Source organism: Solanum lycopersicum, chromosome 12 (assembly GCF_036512215.1).
Source record: "Solanum lycopersicum chromosome 12, SLM_r2.1".
NCBI lineage: Eukaryota > Viridiplantae > Streptophyta > Magnoliopsida > Solanales > Solanaceae > Solanum > Solanum lycopersicum.
In genome coordinates, this window is record NC_090811.1 from 68,782,703 (window position 1) to 68,802,492 (window position 19,790).

The following is a 19,790-nucleotide window of genomic DNA, read 5'->3' on the forward strand; positions in this document are numbered from 1 at the left end:
AAGATTCTTTCCTTTTCAACCAGAGACCTCATACATTACATGGACCTCCAAAGCGAGTATCGGACATATTAGCTATGTCTCTAATTCTTTTCTCACCTATATTTGTAATAATAATTGTTGTGTCTTTTTAGGTAGTCAATTCAAGAATATGAAGCAAAGGATTGATGGAGTTGACAAAGAGAACTACACATGCAATTACACAATCATTGAAGGAGATGCTTTAATGGATGTTCTTGAATCAATTTCTTATAATATTAAAATTGAACCATATGAAAATGGAGGGTCAATTTGCAAGAACACTAGCACTTTATCAGTGTGGATTTGAGCTAATTTGAGAACTATTCATTTTGACTTGAATTGCGTACTCAAAGTTAAGGTTCAAATACCTGCTGGATTTAGATTTTAAATTCGCCTATCGTGGGTTAACAAAAAGTGAAAATAGTGTATTTCCATTAGTGTGTCTTTTAGTTTCTTGTATGAATATGTCTAGTATGGTTTCCACGACTCTACCACTCAGTCAATTTTGTTCTGTTTGCGCGTCTAGTTATACTACTATGGTTGGTTAACTAATAAAACTTGTGTTGATTTGGTGTGAGAAAGCATTTCTACCATTAGGGTACTATATCGTATATTGTATCGAGGTTTTTCCTCAAATTTATATTACTAGTGTATGAATACGTGTTTTGCATGTGTATCCTGTAATCAATGAGTATTTGAGTTATGAGAATGATGAACGTTGATGTTAGTTCATATCATCAAAAGCTTATAAGCCATCAATTTTCCAAACAAGACTATTCTTCGTTGCGTGCTTAGACAAAACCAAACTAATGTACATTCAGAAAGGCATATGAAATTCCATCATATTCAACATGATATACTTTGATAGACCTATTAGTATAATCGCGCTTTTCGTGTCGAAAACACTCACTTTTGATTGAGAAGAAGTTTGTCAATACATACTACAAGTCAATGCAGTTTATTTGTGATGCCAATCACAAATGTTTCTGATATACTACCTGATATGGAGTTAGTCAGCAAAGTTGCTTGACACCTAATGGAATAACTATAAATCGTGCAATGTCATTTGACCAGCATCAGATTCAACCGCCATATCGTTGTTTTAACAACTCTGGAGGCTCTTCTTCCATGATTCCAGAACCAGTTGTTAACAAGTACTCACGTATTGTAGTTCTACGGTCACCAAGGAAGGTATGATCTAGAAAGTTGTCGTAGGCTAGATTACCAAGATTTTGAGCTGCCAGGACACTACAAAATCACAATGTTCTACTAAGAGATTTGAGGAAACAAGTTTCGGAAATGAATATTGTTTACACTAATAAGTACTCGCTGGAACTGACCAATGACGGAGATAAACACGACAAGGGAATATATCATCTCGCCATATCTTGTCAATATTGTACCGTCCATACCGCTGGAAGAAGATTTCTTTATCACCTAATGGTAAAATAGAAGATATGAAACAGTAACAATACACACAGAAAGGTAACATATGATGCATGAAACAACATGAACTTAAGAAAGAAATACAAAGACAAACAAAAGAATGAATCATCAGTTGTTTCATTTTTGGTTGAAGTTTTTCTCATTTTCTTATTGCTAGTGTTATAGGTAGAAAATCAGGCTGTTATAGTGAAACATTGTTATAATGAGGTTTTACTGTATTACTCACTATCTTTCCAAGTGATAGAAAAATTACCTTTGCATCTATTTTTCAGATACTCCTCATCACTATAACGGGCACAAATAACCTGCATTAAGAGGTAATGCAAATATGGATCAGTAAGACAAATTATTGGTTCAACAGAGGTACAAAAGGGCTGGGCAGTCTCAGGGTGCTTACAGCTGGATTGACGTAAAACAAATCATTTAGCGTTTCCGGGATTACCTAAACACAGAAAAAAATTCTGATATTAGTTATATGAATTGAAGTTACATTTAATTTTATACAGTTAGAGAAAGGCAAGAGAAGGAAGGATTATGAAGGTCTTACAGCTAAAAACCGAAACTCGTGCTCTCTTTCAATAAATGCTGGAATCTGACCTTTACAGAGAAGAAGTTAGAGATCAGAAGTAATCATGTCAAGATCTCAACTTAAAATGGACAATTATTTTTATTAAATGACCAACTTAAAATGGATAATTCGTAAGACGTTACCTCTGATCTCTGAATCTCAAAGATAGTAACTATAAGAGTTTCCCCTTCACACGGCTCCACGCTCAAGCTTGATATTTCCTAGAAATAGAGAAACATTCCACGCAATCGAAGTCAGTCCTAAACAAATATTTGAGAGCAATTCAAAAGGCAGCAATAGTTTATTCACAATGGCGGTTTTCCTGATACCTTAAATGCACAATACTGAAAATCAAGTTAATCTAACTCTTTCATTTCAAAGAGGTTTATAAAGATTTTCAATAAATGACAAGCAGGAGCTGACACTTCTCATCTAAACAGAGAGTTGGGTTGACCATGCTTTCGTTTTTAATTTTGATAAATACAGAGATCGAACCAACTTGCACGTATCTCGACAAATCCACATGGCACCTGATACCTCTCTCCAATACAAGTGTCGGTAACTCTATCCACCATGACATAGACAAGAGATCACCTAACTTTTCCTAATTTCACATGTTTCTGCTAGACTTATACCATTCTCTCATTTTCATCTTTCTCTCCTTCTGAATTTACCGAAGAATGATCCTCCTTGCCAATTCCAAAAAAGGTGACTTAAAACGACCTCTAGAATTCCAGTCTGTTTCACCTTTCCAATGCCGGTAAGTTTCTACTGATAAGTAGTTACATTAAAGCCAACAAAAGTTAGTAACTTTACAGAGATTGTGATTGAGCAATTTCGTTTAATCATAATTTCCTTCAATCGTTCTAATATCCAATTAGTATATCAAGAGTCAAGCATGCAGAACCACTTTTTTGCTTTGTTTCCTTTATTCTCTGCACCTTCTTAGAAAACCAAACAATATTAAAATATGCATTTTTAGTGAATGTAAGGCACCTTGGTTTCAGGTTTAGCTATTCCACGCTCGAAGAAAATAGGTGCCACGTGAGCAAACACTCTCCGAAATCCACTCAATTTCGCCACTCTGAAGTTGATCAGATCCGGGAATGTACTCCGAGCACTCCTCTCTGTTCTACCAACAACAACACAAGATCAAAACAACATCAAAATGACAGAATTATACCACTACTCGCTTGCTTTGCACTTAAGTTAATTTCACTAAGCATGAACTATATTAATTCCCAAAGTAATCCTCACTTTACCGTTCTCAAGAGTCAATTTGACTAATCTTCAAAGCTTAAATAGATTAGATCAATTCAATTATACGAAAAAGTACTATAGATTGCAATTTTCTCATATCAATGCTGTCAAAACAAATTCAATCTTAAAACTGGCCAAAAGTTCATGCAGTTTGAATCTCCATAAAGGAAACATAGCAAGTATTTTCGGACGGAAGGATTAAAAATTAAGATATTTAAAAAGTACACAATAAAAATAGAGTATAAATTTCTATTCTGTTATATTCTCCAAAATCAAAAAAATGATATATAGTTGAACTTTGACCTGAGAGGAGAGAACCGAACCCGCAAATGGTGATAAGTCCATCGGATGATACAATTCGATCAAAATCAGATTCATCGGCAAGTTCCAACGGGAATTTCAGCTCGTCGCCATCGACGGGGAAATCAGCTGAGCCGGCGGAAGGCATGGTGAATTTTCGCGGGAAAAAGTAATCTCTCCGGCGAGATAAAGAGAAGCGGAGTGAACGAGGAGGACTAGTGGCGGAGGCGACATAAGTAGGTCGTGAGCGAGTGTAGACACGCGCGTACGGCAGCGATAGAGGACCTACCGATACAGGAGGGGTAGAATGAGTGGTCATGTGTATCACGTGGATGTTGTGAAAAAGATGACTTATTTTCTTTTTATATCTTCAAAATGTGGTTAAAATGCACATGATAAAGTAGGTATTATTTCAACATCTTTTGGACCCGTTCGGACATGATTTGAAATTACGTTGATTGAAAGTCGAAATTCTATTTGTATACTATTAAATAAAGAAACTATAATTTATATATAAAGTATCGAAATGTTTTAAGGTGTCACATTAATAAATGTAGAACTTACACAAATTCATCCATATTAGTTTAGGAGTTTATTACTTAAATATATTCTAATTTACAATATTATATACCTTATCAAATTTTAGTGTATGCAGATATATTTAGATACATGTATATGAATCAAAATTATGTGTAATTTATTATATATACATTGTATCTAAATCGATTTACATGTATATGAAATATATATCAAATCTTGCGCGCCTCTCTTTTATCTCTTTTAACACTCTCCTATGTATCTGATATTAAAGATACGTGTGAATTTTAGATACACAAAGATATATGTATCTAGTGTATATATATTATGATTCACATGTAGCTAAGATACATAACGAATTTCGCTTGCCTCTCTTCCTATCTCGCTCACCTTTCTCTCTCTCTATTTTTATGTATCTGGTAACAGAAACATATGTATCTTAAAGTGTTTTTCTTAATATGTGATAAAAACTCTTAATTAATCGTGTATAATGTTTTGAAAGTATAGGTAATAATATTAGGGATGTATGATAATGAAATATTCTTCAAATCACGTATAGTTATTGTGAATTCATTCAACATTTATATCTTTAATTGGGCCTACAAAAGATTGGGCAATGTAGAATAGCCCAATTACATTCAAGAGGAGAAAGGAAAATCTAAATAGTAGAAGTATTAAAGTATTTTTAGAGTCGAAAATTAGTATAAATCAAACATATATGAATATAACTATTAGTTAGATTTTGCTAAATACGATTCATAAGTCACACTAGTTGAATTCGACTCATCCAACAAATGTGATTGATAAGTTGCATCAGACATATGTGATTTATAAGTCATATATGATATATACAATTTATAAATTACACGTGATAATATGCGATATAAATAAATAATATAGCTTGTGATTGACATTTTCTTTAATCTAAATAATGATTTTAAGCACTGTCATTTAATAACGAAATACTATAGTCACTAGATAGAAATAAACAACAAATAATATAAAAAAAAAGAAAGAGGTTAAAAAGAAGTAAATTAATGGAGTAAATAAATGACAATTAATAAAAAAAAATTGAAAAATTCCAACTATTAAGTATTGGTAAACCTGAATTCAATCCTAACCAAATAAACAAACAAATTATTTCCCACAAATTACTTAACAGAATGAACTGATAATTCTCTTATTTCATATATCTCTATATTATAAATACATACCATATTTATGAATTACGAGTTTAATTTTTGCATAGTGGCAGAGCCCAGGGGAACACAAAAATTCGTTAAATATCCCCATATGCTCTGCTTTGAATTATTGAAGAAAAAAAAAACTATCCATTCTTTATATTAAAATATCTCAAAAAAATTAAAATTTAAAATGGCGGAGGCCGGTAAAAAGAAAATAGTAATTGCTGGAATTGCTTCAATTCTTCTAGTTGCTTGTGTTGTTGGTGCTGCCGTTACGTTTACAAAAAAAAATGATGATTCGACATCTAATGGGGGTGAAATTTCGAGCTCTACCAAATCAGTACAAGCCATGTGTCAACCTACTCAATATAAAGAAACATGTGCAAAATCACTTGGATCAGCTAAAAATACAACCAATCCAAAAGAGTTGATTAAAGCCGCATTTGACAATACTTTGACCGAAATTACAAATTCAATTAAAAATTCAGCTCCATTTAAAGAAGCTGCAAATGATCCAAGGACTAAGAATGCTTTAAAAGTTTGTGATGAAGTTCTTGACCGTTCGATCGAAGAGATCAAGAGATCATTTTCAAAAATTGATAGTAATGACCTTGATAAATTGATTAAAGAGTATATCTATGATGTTAGGTCATGGCTTAGCTCTGCTGTTACATTGGAAGAGACTTGTATAGATGCATTCGCTAACACGACTGGTGATACTGGTGAGAAAATGAAGAATATCTTGAAGACTGCTAGCGAGTTGTCAAGTGTTGCACTTGATATTGTTAGTAGTTTTGAGGAACAAATGGTTGGGTTGCAAGGCCTAGGCATCACTAACAGACGATTGTTGGTCGCGGAAGCAGGTAACGTTAAGCTAGATTTTTTTAAAAAAGAATGAAAATGGAGGGTTCTTGTTAGGTAGAGTTGGGTGTGAGTCATTATAATTAGCCAGTGTGAGCCTTTCTACACGGTTGGACACCTGATTTTAGCCTTCTAGGCGCTTAAAAAAAGGTTGAAATAAAAATTATACTAATTAAAAAATAAAAGTTAATGGAGGGTGCTTTTGAATCAGAGTTGGGTGTAAGGTCCCTATAGTTGCCTATGGTGAACTTGTTTACATGGTTGAACACTCAGTTCTACTCTTCTACCTTAAAAAAATTAAGAAAAAGAAAAATGGACCATCTCAGGTCGTCTAAGAAAAATGGACCATCTCAGGTCGTCTAAGAAAAATGGACCATCTATAAGAGAGGTCGTCTTCTCTCAGGCTAGTGGTCTTCTAATTCTAGTTGACTCTCATGATCAACTTCTTTTTTTTTCCGGCTCGACTCACTCATCTACACTCTGAGTCACACAACATATAACCGAAAGAGACTTTTATGTGATTCGTGTCTTTCTATTTCTATGACCAAAATATTTTATTGACTAAGAGTCTTAAACAATTGAACTTATAAAATTTAAATTCTGAATTTGTCTTTGCAGGAAACCGAAGGCTTCTCCAAATTGCAACCCTCAAGCCCAATGTTGTGGTGGCTCAAGATGGTAGTGGACAACATAAATCAATCAATGAGGCTCTTAAAACAGTGCCCCCAAACAATGCTCAACCCTATGTCATCTTCATCAAGGCTGGTATTTACAATGAAAATATCGAAGTTGCCAATACAATGACCAATGTTGTATTCATTGGTGAAGGCTCAAACAAGACCAAAATTACTAGCAACAAAAATTATCTTGATGGTCTCCCAATCTTCCAAACTGCCACTGTTTGTAAGTATTTATCATTTATGTATAACCAAACATCAATCACTTTTTCATTTTTTGATTTTTTTTAGATCTGGAGCCTATATTAACTCAAAAGTTAGTTCATGACGTAACAATCGCTTAAGACTATATAAGCACATGTCGAATTAGTAAAAATTGTACATGTCAGGATCCATTTTTGAAAAAAAAAATAGTGTTTGAAAATTCATTGAAACAATATCCTGGATTTCACACTTAAATAAGTGAGGAATCCAAATTACTGTCATGGATGGATTCAAAAAAATAGATATTTCCGTTTTAGGACGGTGATAAAGAGGTTTAATTGAATCTCTTCGTCTAAAAAATACAACTGTAAGAATATGACACCTGAGTCTAACTCAATCCCAAGATTTAGCTCATGAAGGGAGGACACCTCAACTGGAGCATGAACATTTCTAAATGGACCCCAGGAGAACATGGCGTAACTCAACCCCAAAAGCTAACTCATGAGGAGTGTTTGTCCAAGTCCATATAAGGAGATTAAATTCTCATCTCTTTATCGATATGAGATATTTTAACAACAACAACCTAACATTCTTTTTGAATCCTTTGATATAAATTTTTGACTACGCCACTGCATACAATTTTTTGTAGCCATCTCAGGACAAGGATTCGTGGCTAAGGACATTGCATTCGAGAACTCAGCAGGGCCTTTGAAAAAAGAAGCTGTTGCACTACGTGTCTCAGCTGAAATGACAGCATTCCAGAACTGTCAAATTGATGGTTACCAATCAACGCTTATGACTCATATTGGAAGACAATTCTATCGCGATTGTACCATCTCAGGAACAATCGATTTCATCTTTGGAGACGCGGTGGCTGTGTTGCAGAACTGTAAGATAATCGCGAGGAAACCTGAGGAGATGCAGACACAGGCTATCACAATCGCGGCTCAGGGAAGGATGGAGCCATCCGGAACAGGTTAGTGATGTATCTAAGTTCAATGAATTAAATGAACTTCATCGAAAAATTACAATTGTACAAGTATGATAAAAGTAGTATTACTTACTATATGACACAATTGTAAGAGCTTGTTGCGATGTGTAGGGGCATATATCATTTTCCCTTAAAAGGTGTCACGTCATACTGCTTCGCTTAAACTAAATATATATATATATATATTATATAGATAATGCGAAAAATGAAATTTCGGATATGAATCTAGATTATGAGGCCTTTCATTGTAGTGATATGCTTCTTACCATGTGACTAGGAGGTTACGAGTTCAAGGGGAAATGTATAGTGTAGACTATCAATCTAATCTACTCTAGTAGCTTTTGGCTTGGATCATGTATATGTGTTTAAGAAATCTACTATATAAATATTAAATTTTGGACCTAGTTAACTCAAACGTTCAATGAGTTTAAAATGTTTTTTTATGTCCATAAAGTTCAAATCTTGTATCAATCGAGTTCAAGTCATAGGTAAAAGTCTCATTGGAAAACACATCATAAATTGTATAAAATAGACACAATGTGATCCATTTTTTCTTAGACATTGTGAAAACTGGGAGCTTAGTGCACTTTGATGTCATTTGTAACCCTTCTAAAAAGGGGCAATTTTTTTTTTTTTATAGTTTACAAGTTGAATCATCTGGTTAAAAAATTTGACTCTGTCACTACTACTCAAACAGGTATAATTATCATACAAAACTGCACGATCACAGCTGAGCCAGCTTTGGTTGCCATCAACCCACCACGCAACAAGGCATTCCTCGGACGACCAGCGAAAATGTACTCAAGGACCATAGTGATGCAATCTCAAATTGATGGATTCATTGAACCTGAAGGATGGACTCCATTTTTTGGTACCTTTGGACTTGAGACTTTATATTTTGTGGAGTATCAAAATAGGGGTCCAGGTGCAAATACTGATGAAAGAGTAACTTGGAAGAGTTATATGAAAAACCCTCCACAAGATGTTATTGCTAAATTTGCTCCAGGAGTTGTACTTAAAGGTGGTGATAATACTGATGGATGGGTTACAAAAACTGGTGTCCCATATGAACCAGCAATGATGAAAATGTAAATAAGTTTGTATATCTTCAATAAATAATAAAAAAAATATTTTTCTTCATTTTTGTAGTTCTTGTTGTGTTATCTTACATCTGTGATTACTTCTTGGACATGTAAAATGAAAAAAAAAAGAGTATCTTTTTGGAGTATTGCTTTAAAGTGATTTCATATTTGAATCTTTAACTATGTTTTGTTAGACACATAAGTTATATATAAAAAAAACATAGTAAAATATACTTATATTCTATTGAGCGAAACTTTCAAAGCATGTTTGATTTGAAAAAAAAAAAAACTTTTAAAGAATAGAAGTGTGTATATTTGATATACAGTTTCAAAGATATTTTTGTATGTGTATATATATGAATAAGTTTCAAAATAAATACCAAAAGAGTGTAGTATACTGAAGATACTATAGGATGGTTTGACACTCCTCACCAACTTTCTTTCTTTTGCCTCTACACAAGAAAATTATCGTGGCGCTCAAGAGAAAAGTCTCACTTACTTACTGTATTACTATCGACCATACAATAATATCACTACAAAATTAGAGTATGTAAATAAATTTTTAAAACAAATTTACAACAACATATTCAGAATAATCTCACAGTGAAATTCGCAGAAACTCAAATATACAAAAACATTACCACTACTTTTGGGCCAATGACATGATCCAATAAACTTCAAATGGGCTTTCTTTTGGCCCATCTCATTTCTTCAACATAAAGCCCACATACATATATACCTTGGAGCGGGAAAAACATCACTCCAAAAGTTTGAAACGCAGCTAAACGACGTTGCACTGTAGTTTGCTATAAACCCCTTTTCCCCAAAAAATTAGGGCTTTCAATTTTGATTCAACAATTCACATTTCGTTGAATTTAGAGTTTTTTTTGGGTTTGTGTAATGAATGGTGAGTTTTGTACTCATAGAAGATGAATAACAGTCGAGAAGAAGCGAATCGCTCCGGCGCAGACGAGGAAAACGGGAAGTTTCATACAGTTCAGCCACTTCGGGATTTGGAATCGAATTGGGGTGTTGATTTAGCCAAAAATCTTGAGGATTACTTGCTCAAAATTTGCTCGGGTGAGATCACTAGTGAAAATTATGATGATGGGCATCACCTTTCTGTGAATTTTGCTGAAGGTAGGTAAATTTTTCAGCTTTGTGTGTACATTCTCCTTCACCTTGTACAATGATCACATTTCACTTACTTTTGGGTAGCAGAAATAAGATCTCATTGGGCTATAGGTTTTGAAATTGGAACTTGAAAATTTGAATTGTTAAAGTTGTGATTTTTGGAACATGAATTCTACCTGGAAATGTTTGTTTGTGAGTGGAAGTGAGATGTCTCCCAAAAACTGGTCTTGTAGAGTATATTTAGACATAGAATTTGATCAGAAAAATGTTTTTTTTCTTGTAAAATAATTTTCCCCATGCCAGGTAATTTTTGATGTTTCGAAAAGTTGATTTTGGGTTTGTGTGGTTTGAAAAGGGTATACTTGTGATTCTTTTGATGAGACGTTATTTGGATGTGTAGCTGCTTTGCTGCTTCAGGGGTCAGTTCAGGTGTACAGCAGGAAGGTGGAGTATCTGTATTCTCTTGTAGTTCATGCTTTGGAGTTCATCACCAAGAAGAGGTTTTTTTTTCCAGCTTTTGCTGTTTATATTTGTTTATTCCTTGAGATTTGTAATGGCGTCTCTGGTTGGAGATAAAGTCTAATTATTTGCATAATTAGAGGCTAGGTTACAATTTATTCAACTTTCTCTTGTTCTGTAAATGGATGAAACAATGTTCTGTCTTAGTTACCTCTGTTTGTCTTCAACATGTATTATCACGTCAGTAGCTGTACATCACAGGCCGTTCACCTGTGATGTACAAGGGTTTGAATATGTGTTTTTCCAGGAAATGACTTCTAAAGCTCCTTTCTTTTCTCGGAAAGCTGTTGCTCTTTTTTTTACTCTTGGTTTCTCTCTAAATTTGTTCAGTGCACTAGCCTGTGAAGATGGTTTTGATGTAATTTTGGTCCTCTAGGGAAATGCTGCTGCTAATTAAGTAACTTCTGCAACTTAACATTTGATGAAAGTTTGTATATAAAGGTTGTTAAATGTTGAACTTTGTTGATTGAGTTTTTATCCATTATCAAGCAGTTCTTTGTACAATCTGACCTTGCTTGTCTTTGTCTTCACCTAGTTAAATGGTGTGAATAGTATTCTGGTAATGACAGTTAGAGCTTTTGGATATTGATATTAATTGTTTCTAAGATAGCTACCATTTCCTACTCTGGTGTATGTTGTACTGGAATACCGACTGGGAGATAATCCTTTGGAAAATGTTGTATTGATAGGTGTCAACAATGACATATAGACGTTGACAATGTCATAGAACCACACCACATACGTTTGGTCTAGTTGTGGCTTATTTCTCTTAGGTATTGATCAGAAGTTCATAATTTTTCTACAGACCAGGTTAGTAAAGCCACAAGTTAACAACAATAACATTAAGTACATCCCAGTTCCAGTTTAGTTGGGTCAACTATACGAATCCTCCATATCCATACCCATTTCATCCCACTATTCAATAATTTTTTGATCAGACAAATAATGGATTCTAGGCTTTGTATATTTCCTAAGCCATAGTGTATGTAATAGCCTCTCTCATGAGACTTTGAGGAGCATGGAATGGAATGACACCCAATCACCCACTCACTGCTGAAGACACCAACTAAGGATTATAATTTTTTTTGAAGCTTTTCTTCTGCTTGTAAACTTCAGTTATCTAAGCATGGACCATGGAGATCTAGGGCTTTTACACAGTCAATGATTTCTGATCGACCAAGTTATTTTGTAGAGAGGCTGTTATTCTTTTTCTTTCTGTGAAGAAAGTGGATTGGTCTTGTCATAGCAGTGCTGTGGCTAAGGTCAGTAATGTCTACTTCAAGTAATAATGTTATCCCTTGGTCCATTAGAATGAATGAGAGTGTAGAGTGTAGAATATGGTGCTCTGGTTCACTCTTTCTTCCTTCTTTTGACTTTGTACCTGAGTTAAGTGAGTCTAGTGTGTGCTGCACACACTTGCGCCTTGACAATTTCTGCCTTTGAAGATGCTGTGTTTTCTGTCGGTGAAGGGAGGAATATTATTGAAAAGAGTCTTGTTATTAGAATATTCTTAAACATATGTTGTTTAGAATAAGGTTAAGCAAGTTACACTCTCTGAGTACTGATTATTCCCAATTTAGAAGTTTTTTTTTCTCATTTTATCCGGGAAAATGAATCTTCTCATGAACATTATATAAAACATGGGATTCTCATTTATGTAGTTACTTATAAAAAGATTTTTATTTATGTTGCGTAACTTGATGCTAAAGATTTGTTCATCAGCTAAAAGACTCACATACTTGATTTAAATAGGGAACTGATTCTGTACTTTAAGAGCCCTAGGAGAACAAAAATCCATTTTTTATTTCGCATGTTCTGAATTCTCTAGGAATTTCAACATTTTGACAAAGTTCAAGAAAATACTCTTGAGTAAAAGTAACCATGGGTCATTTTGGGAAGTTAGAGTTTCTCAACCTTCCTGATTTGGAGAAGATTGCATTTTCCTTCTTGAGATCATGCCGATTGCTTCTCAACTTTCCTGATCTGGAGAAGATTGCATTTTCCTGCTTGAGACCATGACGATAGGTTCACAAGTATTACGTCAGCAAGAAAAATTCTGGTGGGGCATCCAAGGCAGCAGCTATATGTAATGTAAAAAATGGCAGCGTACTGCTTTTGTTTTGGGTTTCTATCATGGTGATTATTCACCCAAAGTAAAATCTGATGAGATACATCTCCATTTCTAACTTTTACTCTTTACATTTCCTTATGTTCTGAACTTAAAAAATATGTTTGGCTAACTTTTTTGCATAAATACTTTTGGGACAAACAAGGAATATATTATTATTTCGCTTTTGGAAAAAGTAATTCATGTTAGTGTTCGAAATATTTATTTTTAGAAAGAAACAAGGATTTGGGTGGAGTGGTAAGTACTCCTTCATCCTTAACCATCATCCTTAACCAGAGGTCTCGGATTCGAGTCCCCTTGGGTTTGGAGTCGTCTTTGTTAGAGAGCGCTTTACGCCACCCCCAATGTGGGACTTCCCGGTGCAAATTCGGCTTTAGTCGAACTCCAATGTGGGTGTCGGACACCAAATGGGAAATCAAAAAAAAAGATTTAGTTTTAGGCACTCCGCCAAACATACATAAATGTTTTTGAGCTTACATCATAGCTTCTGCTATAAAACGTATGGAAATGCTTGGTGTTCCCGTTGTTGCTTTTCCCACTCGGTTTAAAGCTCATAAGTGTCTACAATAACATACCTAGTGGAATTCCGCGAGTGGGATATGGGGAGGGTTGAGTGGATGCAAACATTACCACTATCTCGTGGTTATAGTGAGATTGTTTCTAAAATACCCTCGACTCAAGTGTAGTAAATCAAAGCACAAAGAGTTAGAAAACACGGGCAAAAATATGGAACTAACAAGGTAAGTAGTGCAAATCCTACTAGAAAGGAGCAAGAACAACAAAATAGTGTGACATTTGAAACACAATAAACACCAGACTGTGATAGAAACCAAAAGCATAAAGTTCATAAACAAATTATAGACAAAATGGTTTTTCCACTTGAGTTTCCTTGTTAATATTGATAGTGCAGTCTTGTAATCATCCTTTATAAGTTAATTTAATAGCATATGACCAACATTCCATTTTAAAGAACCCAATTGATATGATATATTATACCATGTTTGGCATGGAAATGCCTCATGTTTAGAGATGGGAAAAAGCATCAAATGCACCCTAAAGATGTCTTGGCAAGTCAAATACACACTTCAACTAATCAAGCGACCTAATTCACTCCTAACCTTGTTCAATATTGTAAAGAAATGAATTTTGGGACTTACTCAACCCTAAAAGCTAGCTCATAGGTTGAGGGTTGTCCAAGTTCATATAAGGAGACCATTTGCTCATCCCTTTCCCGATGTGAAACTCTTTAACACTTCCTAACGCGCTTAGACCTTGTTAACGGGAGCATGGACAATATAACATGGCGGCCCAACATTGGTGAACAAAGAGTCTAGCTATGATACCTTGTAAAGAAATATGAGGCTTAACTCAATTGCAAAAGTTAGCTCATAGGGTGAGGATTGTTCAAGTCCATAAGTAAACCATTTGTTCATCCTTTCTCCAATGTGAGACTTATTAATATATGTGATAATATTACCACCTTAGAAGGTGACATGATAGAGAAAGTGCATTCACCTCCCTTAAAGTGCGTGAGAAGAAAAAAAAAGAATCGTAAGATGACAAAATTGCACACGCGACACTCTTTTATTGGTCATTATATAACTAAGTATTCTTAATCTTCTTCTTAATATATAGTAATTTCTAACATATTAATTATATTAGGTTCTCTTTCTTATGTATTCTTTTTATTTGGGGGCCCACTTTCTTTTAAGTTTTCCCTTTTCCTCCCTTCTGATTTCTTCTGCCGCCGTTCATCGGCGGCGTCTCCAACCCTCTCCCTTGAAACTTCAAAAGAGGAACTTTAAGGAAGAATTTGGTAGGAATGGAAAAGATGAAGACTTCCATCAGAAATTGCATGATTTCTCTCCATAACGTTCATGATTTTTCTGCTCAAGCTCATCGGAGAACCCACCGGGAAAATTCATCAAGGTACACAACGACTCCTACTGAAACCTCGAGATATCCGTGCTTAAAATTCATGATGTTTTTGTCTAAACTTATTGAAAATCCATCAGAGAAGACGATTACTCTCTGTCTGCTCTATTCTCGCCATAGCACCTCTTACAGCCACAAAAATGCCATTCAGTAGCAAGCCACCAATGTCAATTTTGATTATACAAAGAATATCAATGAAATGCTTGATTTTCATCTGTAATTTTCCAGATTTTTGAAGAATTTTAGCTGTCGTACAGATCTGAAGATTTCTATATACTTCACGCGCAACAATGGCATTACCCCCGCCTATTGACGCTCCACCGCCAACAACCTCTATAGTCCAGCTGTCTTACTGTTCTTTGTTTTTCTCTTCAGATTTGTTTTTTCCTTCAATCTATCAATGATGGAGATGAAAGAAGAAGGGATTTGAAAGAGGGAAATATGCTATGGTGGAGGAGTAAAAAAGTGTTTTGAATAAAAAGAAAATATTAAGGGAAATAGGTAATGAAAAATTGAAAATCATATTATACATACGTAAAATCTAAGATTGTCTTAGGAGGGTGGTAATAATATCTCATCGCACAAGGTTAGGGGTGTATTAGGTCACCTGTTTAGTTGAAGTGTTTATTCAACATATCCGGTCAACTTTAGGGTGCATTTGATGTCCTCTCCTGTTAGAGATTAAGGCCTTCTTGGACATACACATACATATAAAGTTGAGGTTTGAAGAAATATTTATGCTAGTCAAAATACCTCTTGATATCTTCTTCTAAAATCTAAAAAACTTGAAGTTGTTGATACTTTATCCTTTTAGGTCTGTTGTATTATAGAAAGCGGTTAATTGCCACTCGAGCTTCATACTAATCCTGAAAGGCAGTGCCTTCTTGTAAAATTATGTTTTCTAAATTTTCAGTAGTTTTTTTAACTATGTACAATTTGAAAGCCCACCTGAGTTTCGTGGCCAAGCTACCGTGAAGAAGATGATGATCAACATCTTCACCTGTCTCCTTGCATAAGTAACACCAACTGATACAAACAACCTTCCTTTTCCTAAGGTTATCCGTCGTCAAAATCATCCCTCTAGCAACTTACAACTACATGTTGCTTTACCAACTATATTTATTGGCTGGTACTAGCTTCTTAAAAACAAAGCCTATGGGCATTTTGATGCTTACTCTAAGGCGTTGCGCAAGCAAGACAAACTTGCCACCATGGGTTTCACCTAGCTTTGGGGCTTAGGAACGCATCAAGGGAGCCTTTAACATCACTGTTTCAACCATTTCTTCCAATATAAAACATAAGTTGTTCTTCACTTGAGCTTTCTACTGATGATCTTCTGTTTGCTCGTTCTGATGAAGGGCAGTGAGTAATTCATATTAAGTGGCTGTTGCAACTTTTTTTCAATATGCTAATTCAGTTCTTGTTATTGCAAGTATCATAACCCCAAAATGTGATATATTGAGATTTTCCATTTCCTGTTAAATCAGTGAATCAGATCTACCAGCAAGTGGATTAGCCCAAGCAGATGAAAACGGTTTGCCGGCTGCCAACCATGAAGAGGATGATCCATTCTGGGTTTCAGAGGAAATCCCAGGTAGCATCATCATTACTTGTCTGTTATTTAAGTGCCCGGACTTCAAACAGCATGATTTATATTGTTGTTTTTGCAGTTGAACCAAAGAATATGTTGGATGATACGGTATGCAAGGATTCATTCACCCAGTTTGTGAAGGCCCCTGCAAATCTGGTTGTGCTCGAGGGTGACTGCCTGGATGTTACTGGAGATGCTGGAGAACTGGAGTCTTACTTGGTATGTTAGTGTCTGTTTATGTGCAGTTACATTATGTTTCTGTTATTTTGATTTGTTTCTATTATTACTTGCAGCTAGCCACATGTGATCTTTATCGAGATTTTATTCTATTGGACGCACGTGATTCAGTAACAGTGGATGGTTTTCTGGGTAGTGAGAATATAGCTGAAAAGGGGCTGAACAATAGTTCAAAGGGCAGTTCCCTAAAATCCAAATACCACAAAAGCTTTTCCTCTCCCACAGGACTTTCTGGGGGAGTTGGCAATAAATCTTCAGCGCGAAAGAACCAGAATGCTAATTTGTATCAGTCTCCGAGGGGTCATGAGTTTGATCCAGGCAATTTAAATAATGATCCATTCTCATCTGATATACCTGATAACATTGATGATGCACATGGATATTCAGAACCTAGAGATTTAGATGACTCAGATGATGAAGACCCATGGAAACCCTTGAACCCTCATGAACCAGGCAATTTGAAAGTAAAATCGTACAGAAAAGGTTTCTTAAGCTTCCTTCTCTTTGTTTCCTTCTGTATCCAAGCACTTTATTCTCTAACGAGGTTTTTTCATACTTTCACGCAGTTAAATCTAATAGAAGGCAGGGTGTGGTATCCAGTAAACTTGCATCTTTGGCCGCAGAATTTCCTCTTGCAAGATTACATGGTCCCGTTAATGCCGACCTCAACGAGATGTGGGAGAGGAAATGTTGTGCTAAGCAAGTCGACTCACAGTCTCCACCACTATTTGAGAAGGTTAAAATTATTGATAGTTTATTTGTACCTAACTTTTTATGCCTGAATATTTCACTGTATGAAGTTTCTGTTTGCAGCTCCGGGAATCACTTCTTCATGGGGTGAACATTGACTATGATGATTTCTGTACCCCAAATGAAAAGAATGAAGACAATGACTATGATAGTGCTGATCATGATTTTGGGCCTCCTGATTTTGACATGCCAGAAAATGCAGACATGAACAGCCATGCTACTCCACATGATGAAAAGGTTAGTACTCTAGATAAGGATGTTTCTCAATACAGTAAAGATCATGTTTCTCTGAAGCTAGCTCAATCTGGCACTATCGAGTTAAAGTTGCTAACTATATTTTATTTTTGCAGCATGATAATTGTGGTCCACTTTTTGATAGTGAAGCTCATGAAGATCTGAATGGTCAAGAAAACCTTGAAGATCTTTGTCGCTCCCACTTGGTAAGAATAAAATTCATCATCTTCATAAAATAATGGATTGTAATTTGTATGTATTGGTCTTGATATTTTATTCATTTTCCCCTTAATGGCATGAGAAGGGGTTCACTAACATGACTCTAGACATGCTTATCCGTTACTTAAATTTTGTTGAATCTTCTGTGATTGTCTTGGTGACCTTCTTTCTATTGTAGGATGCTCTTCTTGCTAACCTTGCTGAAACTGAGAAGCAGACTGAATTGGCTGCTCGGGTTTCAACGTGGAAACAGAGAATTGACCAGAACTTGGAGGAACAAGTGTGTTTGCATTTTCTAAGATCTCCTTTATTTGTCCTATTTTTCTCTGTCCAGTTCAGATATTTTATCCTAGTGTTTTTCCCAGGAATCACATCCACCCTTTGACATTCATGAATATGGGGCAAGGGTTTTGAACAAGTTATCCCTGGAAGAAAATGATAAAAGCACCATGTCCTTTTCTGATGTTGTCAAGGGTTCGGAGAAGCATGACATTGCTCGAACATTTTCTGCGCTTCTGCAATTGGTAAAACCCTCTTTCAACATTAATTTTAGCGACATTAAAGTTATCTACCTTTGAAGATAGAAGTAATATGTTCTTTTTTTTGCTTTTGAAATTTTATCCTATGCCTGAGGCCATCAATAAGAAATGTTCACCTTTTTTCTTTCGCTTTGTTAAAAAAAAATTGTAGGTAAACAATGGAGACGTTGCTTTGGAAAGAGGTGAGGTAGGCGAGTCCACTTGTTACACAGCTGCAAATCCCTTCTCTGTTCAGCTCCTTAGGCATGGCAACGATAGGGAGGAAATGCAGTTTCAATCAACAAAAAAGAGAGCAGAATCTCCAATGCACCATCAGAACAATAGAAAGGAAAAGAACAAAGGTAAAGCCGTTCATGCTGCTGTTGATTCATCGCCTCCAGGACCCGATTCAGATAGCAGATTACCCCTGAAGCTGGGAAAGGTTAATGGGACAAGATGCACACCTGATAGCAAGAAAAGAAGGAAGTCCAGAATAGCGTTAGCATCGGATGTGCCTACTGCATTGTAGTAAGTCAGAAGATTCACCCCACCATTGTAATTCTCATCACAAACCAATAACCCATTGGGTGCAGAAATTTGTAGCATCTGTTTCTTGCTTAACTTATTAGGCCTTAGTGTTATACTTAGCAAGGAAGATGTAACAATATTTGTCATATTCTCTTCATTTGTCTTTGTAGACAAACATGTTCATTAGTGTTACTTGATGTATGGGCTGGTTGGATATAGTAGGCAACTTGTGGATTTTGTCGAGATGCATGCAAACTCGTATGATATACCTGTGGATTTTGTTGAGATGCATGCAAACTCGTATGATATACCTGTGGATTTTGTCGAGATGCATGCAAACTGGTTTGAATATCATGTTGTTATAAAATGCTAGTAATGTTTGAAGTCCATATTTGTTTGTTGGAGCTACTACATAAAACCAGTAAAATGTGATTGTCTTGCTATTATATGCAAGACATTGACATGAGATGGTGATATTGATGAATGGTAAAGCCGAATACACACTCAAGGACTTATCGGACGATTCGATTTATCTTATTAGTACACTGTTGAAATGTTATTGCGAAACTCAAATGGTGGAGATGATGACATGAATAAAAGTGGGACACCTTGTCGATCATGGTTGTGATAGAGTGTAGTCACTTTCTTTTATCCTTAATGGTTGTGGTAGAGTGTAGTCACTTTCTTTTATCCTTAACAAAGAGGTTTAAGGTTCGAGTCTGTTTGAGTATGTAGTCACTCTTGTGAGGGAGAATATTACCCTTAATGTGAAACTTTTCAATACTGAAGGGAGAAACAAAGGAACAATGTGGCACACCACTTTATCTCTTGATGTTTCTTATCTCAAGGAAGTCTTTTTATCATGACCA

General features: G+C 35.4%; 3 protein-coding genes across 4 annotated transcripts; 2 read left to right on the top strand and 1 right to left on the bottom strand.

Moving 5' to 3' along the window:
* Positions 1–906: 906 nt before the first annotated feature.
* On the bottom strand, positions 907–4,052 carry LOC101264805 (uncharacterized). The gene is made up of 8 exons (XM_019211574.3): positions 3,596–4,052; positions 3,029–3,159; positions 2,176–2,253; positions 2,012–2,056; positions 1,862–1,906; positions 1,718–1,769; positions 1,359–1,455; positions 907–1,266 (listed from the first exon to the last, which is right to left on the bottom strand). The coding sequence occupies exons 1-8, from the start codon at positions 3,909–3,911 to the stop codon at positions 1,101–1,103; spliced, it is 930 nt and encodes a 309-aa protein (XP_019067119.1). The 5' UTR covers positions 3,912–4,052; the 3' UTR covers positions 907–1,100.
* Positions 4,053–5,361: 1,309 nt separating this feature from the next.
* Positions 5,362–9,186, top strand: LOC101264501 (pectinesterase). Its single transcript, XM_004252867.5, has 4 exons — positions 5,362–6,176; positions 6,793–7,077; positions 7,705–8,031; positions 8,744–9,186. Exons 1-4 carry the CDS (start codon positions 5,504–5,506, stop codon positions 9,136–9,138), a joined length of 1,680 nt encoding a protein of 559 aa, XP_004252915.1. The 5' UTR covers positions 5,362–5,503; the 3' UTR covers positions 9,139–9,186.
* Positions 9,187–9,875: 689 nt separating this feature from the next.
* Positions 9,876–19,310, top strand: LOC101264194 (condensin-2 complex subunit H2). 2 transcript variants are annotated; one of them, XM_004252866.5, is made up of 11 exons: positions 9,876–10,268; positions 10,663–10,762; positions 16,332–16,438; positions 16,515–16,654; positions 16,729–17,155; positions 17,239–17,408; positions 17,486–17,659; positions 17,773–17,862; positions 18,054–18,155; positions 18,241–18,399; positions 18,566–19,310. In XM_004252866.5, exons 1-11 carry the CDS (start codon positions 10,058–10,060, stop codon positions 18,920–18,922), a joined length of 2,037 nt encoding a protein of 678 aa, XP_004252914.2. In that variant the 5' UTR covers positions 9,876–10,057; the 3' UTR covers positions 18,923–19,310. The 2 variants fall into 2 exon arrangements, with proteins under 2 accessions (XP_004252914.2, XP_010314712.2); XM_010316410.4 differs by lacking the exons at positions 9,876–10,268; positions 10,663–10,762 and adding an exon at positions 14,658–14,838.
* The last annotated feature ends 480 nt before the right edge of the window (positions 19,311–19,790 follow it).